The sequence below is a fragment of the Aedes albopictus genome, chromosome 2 (assembly GCF_035046485.1).
Source record: "Aedes albopictus strain Foshan chromosome 2, AalbF5, whole genome shotgun sequence".
Lineage (NCBI taxonomy): Eukaryota > Metazoa > Arthropoda > Insecta > Diptera > Culicidae > Aedes > Aedes albopictus.
The window spans coordinates 151,698,645-151,713,870 of record NC_085137.1 but is presented as its reverse complement, the minus strand read 5'-3'; the positions used below and the strand labels follow the sequence as shown (position 1 = coordinate 151,713,870).

General features: G+C 42.6%; 1 protein-coding gene across 1 annotated transcript; it reads right to left on the bottom strand.

Annotated features, from left to right (window-relative positions):
- Positions 1-8,659: 8,659 nt before the first annotated feature.
- Positions 8,660-14,737, bottom strand: LOC134286225 (uncharacterized). Its single transcript, XM_062847811.1, has one exon. The coding sequence runs from the start codon at positions 14,735-14,737 to the stop codon at positions 8,660-8,662; it is 6,078 nt and encodes a 2,025-aa protein (XP_062703795.1).
- Positions 14,738-15,226: the final 489 nt, after the last annotated feature.

The following is a 15,226-nucleotide window of genomic DNA, read 5'->3' as shown; positions in this document are numbered from 1 at the left end:
GCTTAGTCCTCAAAAGTAATTTATTATTATGAGACATAAGTACATGTGTAACCCAAATTAACTAATACCTTGAAATAATTTTGGATGTTTTTTACTTACTGAGAATTGAACTCGGGTTCTCCTCGTTGAAAGCCGGCGCCTAACCACTACTCCATGTATGTGTTGTTAGGCACTGCGGAATTTTACTCAATGTGCTGATATCATTTAGTAGAGCTCAATCAGGTTCGCGTGTGAACTTTCTCTGAACCTCAAGCCGAAGGTTCGAAAGAAGTTTACGTGGAACTTCTTGTGAACTTACATAGTTTGACATCTTCAGTTTGTTTTGGTTCGTTATTGAAACAAGTGCAAAGCAATAAATTAGTGCCAGTGCCAATCATTTAGAAAAGTTTATAAGTTTTCAGTGACAACGATCGCGTTGATTACCGGCACGCTGGCTGGCGCGACAAGTGAAACGGGGTTGAAACATCCAGCAAAGCTGGAAGACTTTTATCCTCAGCCGAAGAAACTCCAGCGGAGTCCTGGGCAGAACAGTTTTCCGCTGCGGGGGCAGCCTTTGAGCCACACAATACGGGTGCTTTGGATTGATTACAAGTAAGTACGTTGAAGTATTATAGTGAAACAAAGTGTACTTGTGAAATTAACACAAGCTGTGGCTGCTGCCCTCGATTGCCGAGTGATTTAATTGAATGAGAACTTCTCCCCGGCCCCGCTGTCGCCGAAGTTCAAATGAAGTTCACTTTTGGTACCGTTAATATTTATCCGAACTTTGAGTAGTAAGTTCAAAACAAGTCCGAAACAAGTTCGGAACGGAACATTTCAAGTTGTCCAAATGAACTATATTTGAGTTTTAAAGGCACGAAAAAGTTCAACATGAGTTCGGTTAATATTTGATTAAACTTGGTTTTAAAGTTCAACATAATTTCTTTCTGAACCTTTTTTTCGACTTTATTGTCGTTTTGAAGAGATGTCAAAAGCTTGAACATGTACTTCCAAGTTCATAACTAATACACAAGGAACTTTTTGGAGATTCAAGTTCAACGAAACTTGAATTGAACCAAACTTAAACTTCTGAGTTCGTTCTCCAAGTGGTATCCGAACTTTTGGTTGCTTGGGTTATGTTATACTGATAAACTTTGCCGAAGACACCAACTTTCTAAGTTATCTGGATTCTGAGCTATGAGATTTCTAAAATTTGCATGTTCACTAGCGCCGCCTAGTGGCAGAATTGCGAAACAAGTGTTTATTTTTATGTAAGTTCATGTCATACTGATCAACTTTGCCGAAGACACCATCTTCCTAAGTTATCGGGATTCTGAGATATGAGGTTTTGAAATTTTACTTGCTCACTAGCGCCGCCCAGTGGAGGAATTTCGAACTTCGCAACTCATCGTCAGTAAGTTATTGGCGTACCCAACAACTTTCCCGAAGACACTATCCTTCCAAATTATCAGGGTCTTGAGCTGTCGCATATCGTAACGTTTGCTTGACAACCTGATATGGTTCCCGTAGTGCAATTTAGCATCAAATTGTTGATAGTCCCTCTGGCGGCCAAATTGCCAACTAATCATATGAACCAAAGTTCTAAATGGTAGATCTTATCCAGCCCTAAAACTTTGCCGAAGAAAGTATTGCGTTAACTCTTAACACACCCGAGATAATAGGCCACACCCCCAAAATGCCGAAATCCCATAAGCTCTTAGTCTCCTATAACGCTCACCCCTGTCTAGTAGGAGTTCGTTTAATAGGAGTCCGTTTAATAGGAATTCGTTTAGTAAGAGACTCGACTGTACCTGGAAGTCCTGTAAATCCCTTATGAAACATTCAGGATCCTCAAAAGATCTCTTGAAACAATTTTCACTTCTGATACCTTTTTGTAACTTCCATGGGATCTTCTCTGAAATTTCCCTGAAATCCCCTGGCTTCAGGGGATTACTGACATCCATTTGCCTCATAAATTCCCTTAACCTTGTACTCTTTCAATACTCTAAACCCTGTATCTCACTTAAGGGATGAACCTCCCTTCTCTATCCCTCATGAAACCATTTTTGTCTGCCATGAATAATTCTGTGATTGTTGCCACTACACTGTAATGTACTGGAAAGTATCAATTCGGAACTAGATTATCAGCCAACAAACGATCGCACATGCTGTTGAAAAGGATGCTCAAGTGGAGGCGATACCCGAGCAAAGACGGATAACAAAATGATAACAAGTTCTGTTACCTGGTTATCATTTGTTTGTGTATATAGTTTGTTATCAATTAGGTTGCATTAAGAGCCAACATAACAAAAATAATAACTCAAATATACTTCAAGAATACCAAAATGATAAGAAGTTAAGTTATCATTGAATTAAAGTTGATAACTAATTGTGTTATACAATATTTTGTTGAGATTTGCATTTAGTTATCAACATGAAAAAATAAAGCTAATTGATAACTGGTTTTGTTATCAATTAGTTATGATTCAGAGCGATTTTATCGGCAAAAATAGTAAAAAATCTACTTTACCGACATCGTTAGCAACTGAAAAAAGTTTCTTATAATGCACAACCCATGTTTACAACTATTATTGAATCTACGCTTCCAAACAAGCGAAAGCAGTTGCCCGTTTATGTTTTGCAGCTCTAAGGGCCGATTTCTTCACCCTGGCTTAGGCGTTAAACCAGGCTTAACTATATGGGTAAGCCTGGCTTACCGGTTGAGCCGAGGTGAAGAAATCGACCCTAAGAGTATTCTGACATAATTGTTCCATGAATTTATTGCACTTATTACATTAGGGCGCTTAAAGAGCACATTCCCTAACGCATTGGATGCCTTAAGGTGATCTAGGTTTATTGGAAGTTAAAAATGCAATCAGAATACACTAAAACCCACATTTACGCTCTCTTTATTTGCGCCAAACTCAATTTATGCCCCCTCCCTTTTACGCACTTCCAAATAGCACTCCCCCACACTCCCCGCTTCTTAGGCGTGAATTGAGGTTCTAGGTATTCGGGAACAACTAACAAGTGACACACATATGTACAATGGAAACTTGAAGTTGATTCTCAAATTGTCCGCCTGAAGGAGCACTACCACCAGCAGTCTTGCAGAATTTAGTGGTCCCCATTCATGAGTGACGGGTCACGCGAACTTCTCAAGATACTAAAGTTCTATATTGATTTCGCAAGAACTGAACATCCCAAGTAGATTATTACAATATACTGATGTTGAAAGCCTCAGGGGTTTGCAATCTGTGGTCACGGGCCATGCTAATTTCTTAAAATCCAAAAGTCCAAGGAGACCGCAAGGATCACTTCCTTCAATGAAGTAATGATACAAAGCTTAATGGTTTCCAAGCTGAGCTCTATTTAGCGTATTGTCATGTAGTATGGGTATGTTCTTAGTCCACGTACAGTATCGGACAATTAAAATGTACCAAAGCCATTTTCCCACACAAACTAGTCAACTTTGGATTGCCATATCTCAGTTATGTCTCAAACGATTGTTTCCATTTTTCTGTGACGAACTACAAAACATTTCAATTTTCAAAAACTATTAAAATAGTTCAGTGATAACTATTGTTACAAAAGTTACAAATATTTGACAATAAAAATGCACCAAGACAAAAAAATGTGTAGCTTAAAATGCTGTCAGATAGCAATGGTGTCTTCAGCAAGTTTATTGGTCATCACACAAGAAACATATTTGCTGAAGACACCATAGTGATTTGACATCAGCATTTTTTAGCTAAACAATTTTTTGTATTGGTGCATTTTTATTGTCAAAATTCAACTTATCTGTAACTTTTGTAACAATAGTTATCAATGAACTTTTTCAATAGTTTTTGAAAATTGAAATGTTTTGTAGTTCGTCACAGAAAAATGGAAACAATCATTTGAGACATAACTGAGATATGGCAATCCAAAGTTGACTAGTTTGTATGGGAAAACGGCATTGGTGCATTTTTATTGTCCGATACTGTAGATCAAATGTTGTCCAATCAGATGTTACACGTCCCTCTGAAGCACCCTTGAGGACTCTTGAGATTTCCCTCAAATCCCCTGTGATTCTCTGAAACTTCCTGAAACGACTCTGAGACCCTATGAACTCCCCCAAATCCTCTTGCGAACCTCTGCAATGTCTACAAACCCTACTGGGATCCCCCAGGGACCGCTTGTAACATCATCTGGACCCCTCTTATAAACCCCCTGGAATCCTCTGAGAACCCCAGAAACTCCCGACAAATCCCTGAAACGCCCCTGAGACCCCTGGAATCCCTGTTGAAATCCCCTGAGAACCCCTAAAATGACACTGAGTCCCTTTGGAACGCCACAAAGACCCCTATGGACCTCCTGAGAAGTCCTGAGACCTGCTGAAAATCTGGAAAAATCATTTAATTTCTTTCTCAAACTTTCGGTTTTTGAGAAATTCCCGTGACCCGTGACGTCATATTGGGAACCACTGGGCTATATTCAAGCAAGTTAATTCATTTCATCGTCATACTTGCGGTTAATGAAATATGCCATGACCCCTGACCATAGATAAGAAACTACTGAATATTTCAACATATTTATATTAGAGATACTAATCCTTGAGATAATTTATCCAAAAACATTTGCACTTCTTCCTAGCACTTCCGGTTCTGGAGAAATTCCTCAAGTCCGTGATCCCAGATAGAGAATAACTGATACTTGCAATACAATTACATTTCGGTTCTTGAGAAATTCGCTTGACCAGTGCCGGATTTGGGCATCGGGGGGCCCGGGGCAAACCCTATAAAATGGGCCCCCAAAAGCAAAATTTTGAAGATTTTGCAACTTTTTGTTTTCAATGTTGTATATTCGTATTTTTATATTTTTAATGTTTTTTTTTGTAATTCAGGAAAAAAACTAAGACAACTATTTTGTTCATTTAAATTATTATTTTAAAATTTATTTTGCATTATTATCAATGATATAGTATTATTGTAGGAAATATTCAGGTCGAATATTGCTTACTACCGATGTCCTATAAAAAGTGTACTTTAAACACTGCAGTTCTCAAAAATGACGACATATTATTTAGATGAAGAAAAAAAATACGAACATTCATTTTAATATTTTTGCTGAAACATCAAAATACTGTATTCAATTTTACAGCGTAAATGTCATCTTATTCAGATAGGTATTACATATATTTTAAACATTCATTCGAATTCATACAATTTATGGAAATTCTAGAACTTATTCTAGAACTAAGCGTTAATTTTAACACCTAGCAATGTGGAGAAATTTTAATTAGGATTGCAATATTCTACGAGTATTTTAAGATTCAGATTGAACAAAGTTAGTACGCCAGGGAGCAACTTTGACAATGAATTCTAAAAAAAACAGAATGACAGTGATACAGATGTGTAAAACCACTTTTCTGAGATGTTTCTGGAAACTAGATTTTCAAAACTAACCCGAATTTTCCAGGAAAATTTCCAGAAATCATTATCTTCTATTTCCCATGATAACATCTGTCCTCAATGAACTTTTGCAGATGAATATTAAGTAGTTTGTTTTCAGAATATGATCGTATAATCAACAGACTGATGTACAAGTATTGTTTAAGTTACTCCGAAAAACTTAATCTTTTAACGCACTCAGTTTAGTGTTTAGAGACACTTTTGTGCAGTAATTTTAACATAAATAAGTTTTTTCTGATCTCAATAAATTGTTGAATACTGTAAAATCTCTCTAGAGCTGAATTTGCTGCAATCAAGCACCCTTAAATAGTAATTCTGGGAAATACACACATATTCTAAACAATTGAATTGTTAACCTTTCAGTACTCGCGCCAATTTTTGTAACGCGAGCAGTCGCGCGTTGTACTTTGTACAACACCCATACATTCTGAAATATCTAAGGATCCTGATTGTTTAGAGGAGGACTGTCTTTGGCAAAGTTGTTGTAAATTTCATGGGCTACTTGATGCTGACAAAGTTGATTCGTAATACGTTCACTAGGCGGCGCTAGTGAGCAATATCATGTTATATCTTATATCTCAGGATCCTGATATCTTAGAAAGATGGTGTCTTCGGCAAAGTTGTTTGGTATGTCAACGGCTTACAGATTATTGGCCGTTTAATTCGAAATTCCACCACTAGGCGGCGCTATTGAGCAAATAAACTTTATATTCTATGTATCTCGGGATCCTGATTACTTAGAAAGATGATGTCTTTGACAAAGTTGTTTGGTAGGTCAAGTACTTACGGATGATTCGCAGTTTAATTTGAAATTTAATCACTTGGCGGCGCTAGTGAGCACGTAAACATTATATATTATGTATCTCTGGACCCTTATTACTTAGAAAGATAGTGTCTTCGACAAAGATGTTTGGTATATCAAGGGCTTATAGATGAGTGATAGTTGCGCTAGTGAGCATGTAAATTTTTAATCTCATGTGGCTCAGGATCCCGATTAAAAGGGCACGGGACACCGTCTTCAGCCAGAGGCTGTACAGACTGAACAGAACTCAACACTAGACCATGGACACGACATACATTACATGCACCAGTGGATAGCATGGTGCGGTTACACGCTTGGTAACGCTAACCGAACGGCCACGAAGTTCCACTTTACTCAGAAAGATGGTGTCTTCGGCAAAGTTGTTTGGTAGATCAACGACCAAATGGAGGAAAAGTTACCTCTCGTGCCAACCTTCTAAAAGATCGAAAACTTACAGATAGTTGTCCTTTTGAATAGTAATTTCACCACTAGATGACGCTAGTGAACATAAAAAATGTATATGCAATAGTTCTCAGGATCCTGGTTACTAGAAGAGAGATGGTGGTTTCGGCAAAGTTGTCAAATAGGTTAAGTGCATTTGGTTGATGGGTCGTTGAAATCAATATTTCGCCAGTAAGTGGTGCTAATGAGTGCAAATTTTATATCTTATATATCTCCGAGTCTGATTACCTGGGAAGTTGATATCTTTGGCAAGGTTGGTTGGTAGATCAAGGGCTTTCAGTTGATTGACCATTTGATTCGTGCTTCTGCCACCAGAAGACGCTAGTTGTAAATTTGCAAAAGCATGAACGTGTTCGCCTAGAAAAAAAACCAACGAGCTGTAAATTTTCATACTTCCGAAAGTTTTCAAAATTTGAAAATTACACAACTAGTTGATTATAATTTGTTTAAATTTGCACTTGATTGATTAATTTTACATTGATTGATTTGTCTTTATTAGAGAGACTTTCAGCCCTTGGCTGGTTCGATTAATTTTACATGAAGTTAAAGCGCTTAGTAAAATATTCAATATCTGACCATCGTATTTCAATATACTCTATCTTAAGGTTGTCAATGTCACGGGATAAGCACAGACAAACAGACATACTACTCAAATCGAAATCATCGCACGATTTAACGGTCATTTTGAAAATATAGTGTGGTTCGGACTGTGCTCGCAAGTGTCATGGTGGCGCTGCTGTGCCACCGTCACCTCTCAATTTTGGAGAAAAATGAACGCGACGCCGATCAATGTTTACATAAAATGACTCAATCATGAACCTTCATTCATGTTTTATGACGCCTCGGGGGAGTCGTCACCTGCAAAATTGTTACATCGAGCCGAGGGAATCAACACCTACAAATGAATGCTTCGGATTGAGCATTATAGAGGGTGCTAGTGAGATGCCAAATGAAGTTTTGAAGCCATTTTCTTCTAAGTAATATGTCTGTTTGTCTGTGGGATAAGTACATCCATCCTTTATCCATCAAACAACAATGTCGAAGACATCATCTTTCTAAGTAATTAGAACATGAGGTATAAAATGGGAATGCTCACTAGTGCCACCTAGATGTGAAATTGCACGTCATATTTGTCTTCATCAGTTAGTGTTTGATCTACTAAACAACTTTTCAGAAGACACCATCTTTCTAAGTAATCAGGGTCCTGAAACACATGAGTTATAAAATTTGAATACCCACTAGCGCCACCTAGATGTGGAGTTTCAAATCATACGGCTCTCCATCAGTTAGTGTTCAATCTACTAAACAACATAGCTGAAGACATCATCTTTCTAAGTAATCAGGATCTCGAGATATATGAGTTATAATATTTGAGTACTCACTTGTGCCACCTGGATGTAGAATTCCACATCATTCTTGTCTTCATCAGTTAGTGTTTGATCTACTAAACAACTTTGCAGAAGACACCATCTTTCTAAATAATCAGGGTCCTGAGATGTATGAGTTATAAAATTTCAATGCCCACTAGCGCCACCTAGATGTGGAGTTTCAAACCAAACGGCTCTCCATCAGTTAGTGTTCAGGACACGTAGAAGAAATACACCGGTTTTTTGCAGCAGTAGTAGCATACGGCTCAAAACTGTAAATAATTTATTTTAGTTTTAGTTTTAAGGTAATTTAACGAGAAACTTACATCACTGATGTTCTTCATGTGGTTTTCAATGACCTGACAAATCTTCCTCCTTTGTATGATCAAGCCTATAGTTTAATAAATTTTATATAATTCGCAGGTATTTTAATTTCATCTAGTACAACTTACGAATCCGAATTCTTTATGTTAACTTTAAGTTCAAATTCACTTCAATTTAGTTATAAAAATAGCACTTTTAGTTCACCCACAAATTTTAGCAAGTAATCCAATTTTCTTTTTGTTTTTAAACCTTTTCTTTCTCCTCTTCGAACGTCAAGCATCGCTGTCAACTTTACCGTGACATTTATCGGTCTGGTCACTCTTCGACAGGCCAGTTAGAGTTGTGCCCAGCAGTGGTGGTAACAATTCCCCTTCCCGTAAATCTGGTCCGCGTTCGCAAGAAGAATCAGATTTACTCCTAAGCTCCATCACCGCCAGTTTGGCAACAGCACGACGATACACTCCTTTCGAAGTCTTCACTAGTGCCCGACGCACTCTTCCGTCAATGCCTCGTAACACCTTCACCACAATGCCTCTTATCCATGTTCTGCGATTGTTTCCGTCGACTATGTACACCAGCTCTCCTTCTTTCACCGGATCTTGCTCCTCCAGCCATTTGGTGCGATGGTTGATCGTAGGCACATTTTCCTTCAGCCACCTTTGCCACAAGACGTCAGCCAATTTCTGGGACTGCTTGTAGCTATCTCTGAGTGCTTCGGCTGAGTTCGTCGGCGTCCTAACTTCCTCTCGCTCTCCTGCAGGTAACCCACGGAGGAAATGGTTCGGTGTGAGCGCCTCGGATTCTGCAGATTCCTGAGGTACATACGTAAGTGGTCGGGAATTAACCATATCCTCAGCTTCAGCCAAAACGGTATGCAGGATTTCGTCAGTCAACCTTCCGCCTTCATGTAGGGATTTCAACGCTTCCTTTGCTGATCTCACCAACCGTTCCCATATCCCGCCCATGTGCGGTGCGGCTGGCGGGTTGAAACTCCATTGCGTCCTCGCATCGGTGAAGATATCTGCACATTCCAATTCAATACATCGAACTTGTTGAACTAACTCTTTGCTTGCCGCCAAAAAGTTGGTGCCATTGTCTGAAAATATTTCCAGTGGAGCACCCCTTCTGCAGATGAATCTCCTAATAGCCATAATACAGGATTGGCTACTTAGGCTATGAGCCACTTCCATGTGGATCGCTCTGGAAACGAGACACGTAAACAGGCAGACCCATCTTTTCTCTGCACGGCGACCAACTGTCACAACCACCGGACCAAAGTAGTCTATCCCTATATAGCTGAATGGTCGTAGCTTTGGAGTCAGACGTTGTACTGGGAGTGGTGCCATTCTAGGAATTGCCGGACGACACTTCATGATTTTACACCGCGCACAATCCTTCATGACCTGCAGAACCGCTGCTCGAACGTGTTGGACGTAGAAACGTTGGCGTAGTTCATTCACCACGGTCTCCCGGTTTGCGTGGCCGAATTTTTCGTGGTAGTGTAAAAGGAGCTTCGATGTGACGTCGTGTCCCTTTGGAAGCACAATTGGGAACCGCTGTTCGAATGGGATGAATTCTGCATGCGCCGAGCGGCCTTCCATACGAATCACCCCTTCTTCGTCCAGAAAAGGAGCCAATTTGTAGAGCACACTGGATCGTTCTATGGAGTGCCACTTTGCCTGAGGAAGTTCCTTATTCTTCAGTAATGTCTTCCGCTCGTCAGCAAAACCTTCTTGCTGCGCCGTTCGCCACAGATAGTTCTCAGCCAGTCGATATTCATCACGTTTTAGCGGAGTTTTGTTCGACAGGAATACCCTTTTGATCGACCTTTCCAATTTTGGCGTAGCTTGAAGAGTTTCGATCGGCTGTCCTTTAACCCTTTTGCGACAATTTGAAATGAATCGAAATACGCAAGCGATGCTTCGAACCAGGATAGTATGGCGCGAAAATCGGGTAGTGTCGATCAAGTTATTGGAAAATGAAATTTCGTGGAACAAGTGATACGCTCGCAGCTCTTCCTTAACGCCTGGAGTTGGTAGGGGTCGTTGAATCCACTCTTCTTTTGGTCTGCGAAGTATTTCAGGACCGCGTACCCACTCACCATCGGACTCTATCGGTGGACCATGCTTACCCCACTTCGTTATCACATCGGCAATGTTGTATTTCGTTGGGACCCAGTTCCATTCGTGTGGGCTAGTGAGGCTCAAAATGTCCCCTATACGGTACGCCACAAACTGTTTGTACTTCCTATGGTCGGATTGGATCCACGAAAGTACGGTTGCGGAGTCAATATGGAACCTAACAGTCTTTACTTCTACAGAATGGTTAGCTTTGACTGCAGCAGCTAATCTAGCACCAAGTACAGCGGCAAGAAGCTCCATTCTGGGGATGGACATGTACTGTAGTGGAGCCACCTTCGACTTTGCAGATACTAGTGCTACTCTTGGTTGTCCGTTCACTAGGACACGGAAATAGGCAACGCAACCATAGGCCTCCTCACTCGCGTCTGCAAACACGTGAAGCTCCAAATCCTGATAGTTGAACGGCTTCGCATCTAGAAAATAGCAGCGCGGAATCCTCATTTCCTGAACACGTGGCAGCAGCTCAATCCATTTGAACCATTTTTTCGCCGAATTGTCGTCGACAACATCATCCCACGAGCACCCGTTTCTCCAGAGATCTTGGATGATCATTTTCCCAAAAACGGTGAACAACGTCCACAGACCGAGGGGATCGAAGCAGCTCATTACGATTCTCAGTAGTATTCGTTTCGTTGGCAGCTTCTCTTCCATGAGGTAAGGTTTCAGGTCGTCATGCATAACAACTGCGAACACGAAAACATCTGCCTGGGTGTTCCATGACATACCCAAGACTCTCTCCGTGTAGTTGGACTTGTCGCAGTTGAAGTGTATTATGCGGTTATCCGGCTGCCCGTTGAAATGCCGGAGAAATTCTGCGCTGTTCGACACCCAGTTTCGCATATGGAATCCAGCTTTTGAATGGATGAAAACGACCTGTTTTGCTCGTTCGACTGCTTCGCGTACCGTGAACGTGGAGTCGAAATAGTCGTCGACATAGTGTTTGCCGACAATAGCTTCAACTGCGTCTGGATATTCTTCGCAGTACTCCTGAGCGTTTCGATTTTTGATATACTGCGCAGAACACGGTGAGCTGGTTGAGCCGAAGGTGGCAACATCCATTACAAAAATCGTTGGAGGTCCAGAAACATTTGTCCGATACAAAAACCTCTGTGCCGACTTGTCACTTGCCCGTATATGTATCTGGTGGTACATTTCAGCAATATCGCCGCCAAAGGCGACAGGCCGCTCACGGAAGGGACACATGACGGATGGAAGGCTTGACAGAAGATCGGGACCCTTTAACAATTCGGTGTTGAGCGACCTCCCCTGCACGGCCGCAGCAGCGTCCCAGACCAACCGGACTTTTCCCGGCTTTTTGGGGTTGAGCACGACGTTTAAGGGAAGGTACCAGATCTTACCCGGTTCAGCTTCCTTCAACTCTTTGCTAGTAGCGATGTGGGCGTATCCCTTCCGCTGATAATCGTCGATCTGCTTCTCCACGTTCAGCGCCAGTTCTGGATTTTTTCCTAACTTTCGTTCCAGGCTCTTCAGTCGCTTTACCGCCATTTGGTAGTTGTCCGGCAATTGAGGGTCGTCGTTTTTCCACAAAAGGCCGGTCTCGAAGTGGTCTCCGATGCGCTGGGTTGTTTGCTCCAACATTATTCTCGCTCGACGATCTTCGTTAGATTCTGGGAGTACCTTGACTAGTAAGCCCGACTCCTCTAGCGTGAAATGTTTTCGAAGAAGTTCTTGGAGGTCCAAATCCGCTAGTTCGACAGCTGTGTGATGCCCAGAAAACCCGGTTCCGGTGGCGTTATTCCCTTGAGGGCCGTATATTGTCCAACCAAGCCGCGTGCGAACCGCTATTGGCTCTCCAGCGTTGCCGACTCGTGACTCTAATGGTGCGTACACGTGTAGGTGTTTCAGTCCAATAAGAATTTTTGGAGAGCCACCCAAGCAGTCAGCCACAGGTAACCCACTAAGGTGCTTGAAACGGGCGGCAACCTCAGCAAAACGAATCTTCTGCTCCGGCAGTTGGAGCTCTTGGACGGTGTGGACATTTCGTAGGAGAAGTTTCTCGTTGGATCCGCTCGGCGAGATCGACACGTCAACACGGCGAGAATTTCGTTCGAGCCGACTCATACCAGCTGTCCACTTCACGAGTATCGGTTCCCAAGCTCCTTTTAGCTTGAGTTGTTCGGCCACGTTGCTCTCCATCAGGGAATACGAGGACCCTTCGTCCAAGAAGGCAATGACATTGCAGGTGCGTCCTTCATGGTGCAGTTTGATCGGAACCATCCTAAAAATGACGGGATGCTGCTCCGAGTCGTGCACATGGCAGTTCGTAGACAGAGGTGTGTTAGAGCTCGGTGGATGAAGAAGGGAATGGTGCCTTTCCTTGCAGTCTCCGACGTTGCAGTGCCCTTTAAACCGACAGCGTGCCTCACCGTGCTCGTTCAAACACATTTTGCACATTTTCCACTTCTCTGCTATTTTCACCTTGTCGCTCCAGACCAGTCTACGAAAATCCTCACAGCCACGGGTCCGATGCTCCAGACTGTTGCAACCGCGGCATGGCGTACGATTGACGTTCTGGTCTCCTCCTTTGCGCTGGTCGCTCAACTGATGCGACGAATGCTCCACGCCGACGTGTGCGTTCAGAAACCCCTGATGCTCTTTGCCCTTCGGTCTTTTTTCCTTCCAGTCTCGATTTGGACGACTATCGATTCGAGGCTCTGCATAGAGTGTGGCCTCCGTTGCTTCCGAAACGATTTCGGAAAGGAAATCCGAAAAGGTGCTGAGATCGACTGCTGCCTGCTGACGCTTGTGCCGAACCCACTCCATTTTCGTGGTGGGAGGCAACTTCTCAACAAGCTCTGTAATGAGCATGGGATTCACGAGATGTTCAACCATTCCTGATGCCACCAGATGGTCGCACAATTGTTGGACGATCATGCCAAAGCTGATAAATGTGCCAAGGCGGTCGGCACGCGGGGGGTCAGCTTTCCTTGCCTTCTGCAGCAAAGAATGAAGAAGTTGTTCCGGTCTGCCATACAGGTGGCGAAGCGTTTCGATCACTCTTGGGACCGATTCTGGCAGCAACAGCCTGCTCCTCACGGCTTCCAGTGCTGGCCCTTTGATGCTTTCTTGAAGCCTGCCAAGATTCTCTAGGTCGGTCCAGTTGCAGGCTGCGTTCCCGTTGTTGAAACTGCTTATAAACAGTGGCCATTCCTCTGGCCGTCCCGTGAATACTGGCAGCTTAGCGAAGGGACCTTTTCTAGCTGCAAGCTGCGCTCTTGTCAACTCCTGCTCTGGAAGGATTGGAGCCTGGTCACGACTGTCATGCAACGCGTCTGATACAGAGAAGTTCGCATGTGCGACGGGCTGGAGTCCTTGACGTCGATGGAGCGTTGGAGCGTGTGGCTGAACAGCCGCCGGTGGACAGAAAGAAGGCACTGGTAGAGATGGCAAACCTGGTTTGTTTACCTTCGTTGTTGGTATTTGCGGGTTCCTCAGCGGTGTGTTTTCCTTCGGATCGTTTTCCGGTGGCCCCTGATGGTTGTTGATGGTACCCAGTTGCATTGAAACTTCTTTGGGCGTAGAACATTTGGGAAAAGCCCCCCGGGGGTCCGCAATGGGTTTGCGTTGCTCGTACGGGAATTTTAGCTTGTCCCTCCACATCTTCTCCAAGTCCGCATCTGTTTGCTCCTGATTTGGTACTGGTTTACCACCTACGGCGCCGTTCTCCTGATCCAGGTGATCGGGGCTATACTCGAACTCTTCATACAGCTCACTCCGCATCTTGTGTAGTTCCGCTTCTACCGCTTTCTTTCTCTCCAGCATTTCTCGTTCCAAACGTATCTGCATCATCATCTTCTCCTTTTCCCGTTGGAATTGACGGTCAAAACGTTCTTTCATCATTCGCAGCTCCTTCTGGTGTTGGCGTTCTTCTTCATCGTCGTCGTCTGCCGACGTCCTCGGGTCACTTTTCTCCTGTTGGTCCTTTTCCATCGAATCGGAGACTTCCAGAACTGTGCCACCTTCGACTTGACCGCGAGTATTATTTGCTGTTGTGGCAGCTTGTCTGCAACTAACGCACGACCAGGGAACCTTCTTAATGTCGGACGTCACGCCGGCGCACATGAAATGAAACCATTTTTGGCATTTCTCGCAGAGCACCATGTTATCATCTGCATGGTTCGGTTGTTCACAGTGCGCACAATCATACCCGGTCTTTTCGGGGTTATGTTCCTCCTCTCCGGGCTTCATCAGTGATTTTTGAGAAATTTGTTCAGGACACGTAGAAGAAATACACCGGTTTTTTGCAGCAGTAGTAGCATACGGCTCAAAACTGTAAATAATTTATTTTAGTTTTAGTTTTAAGGTAATTTAACGAGAAACTTACATCACTGATGTTCTTCATGTGGTTTTCAATGACCTGACAAATCTTCCTCCTTTGTATGATCAAGCCTATAGTTTAATAAATTTTATATAATTCGCAGGTATTTTAATTTCATCTAGTACAACTTACGAATCCGAATTCTTTATGTTAACTTTAAGTTCAAATTCACTTCAATTTAGTTATAAAAATAGCACTTTTAGTTCACCCACAAATTTTAGCAAGTAATCCAATTTTCTTTTTGTTTTTAAACCTTTTCTTTCTCCTCTTCGAACGTCAAGCATCGCTGTCAACTTTACCGTGACATTTATCGGTCTGGTCACTCTTCGACAGGCCAGTTAGAGTTGTGCCCAGCAGTG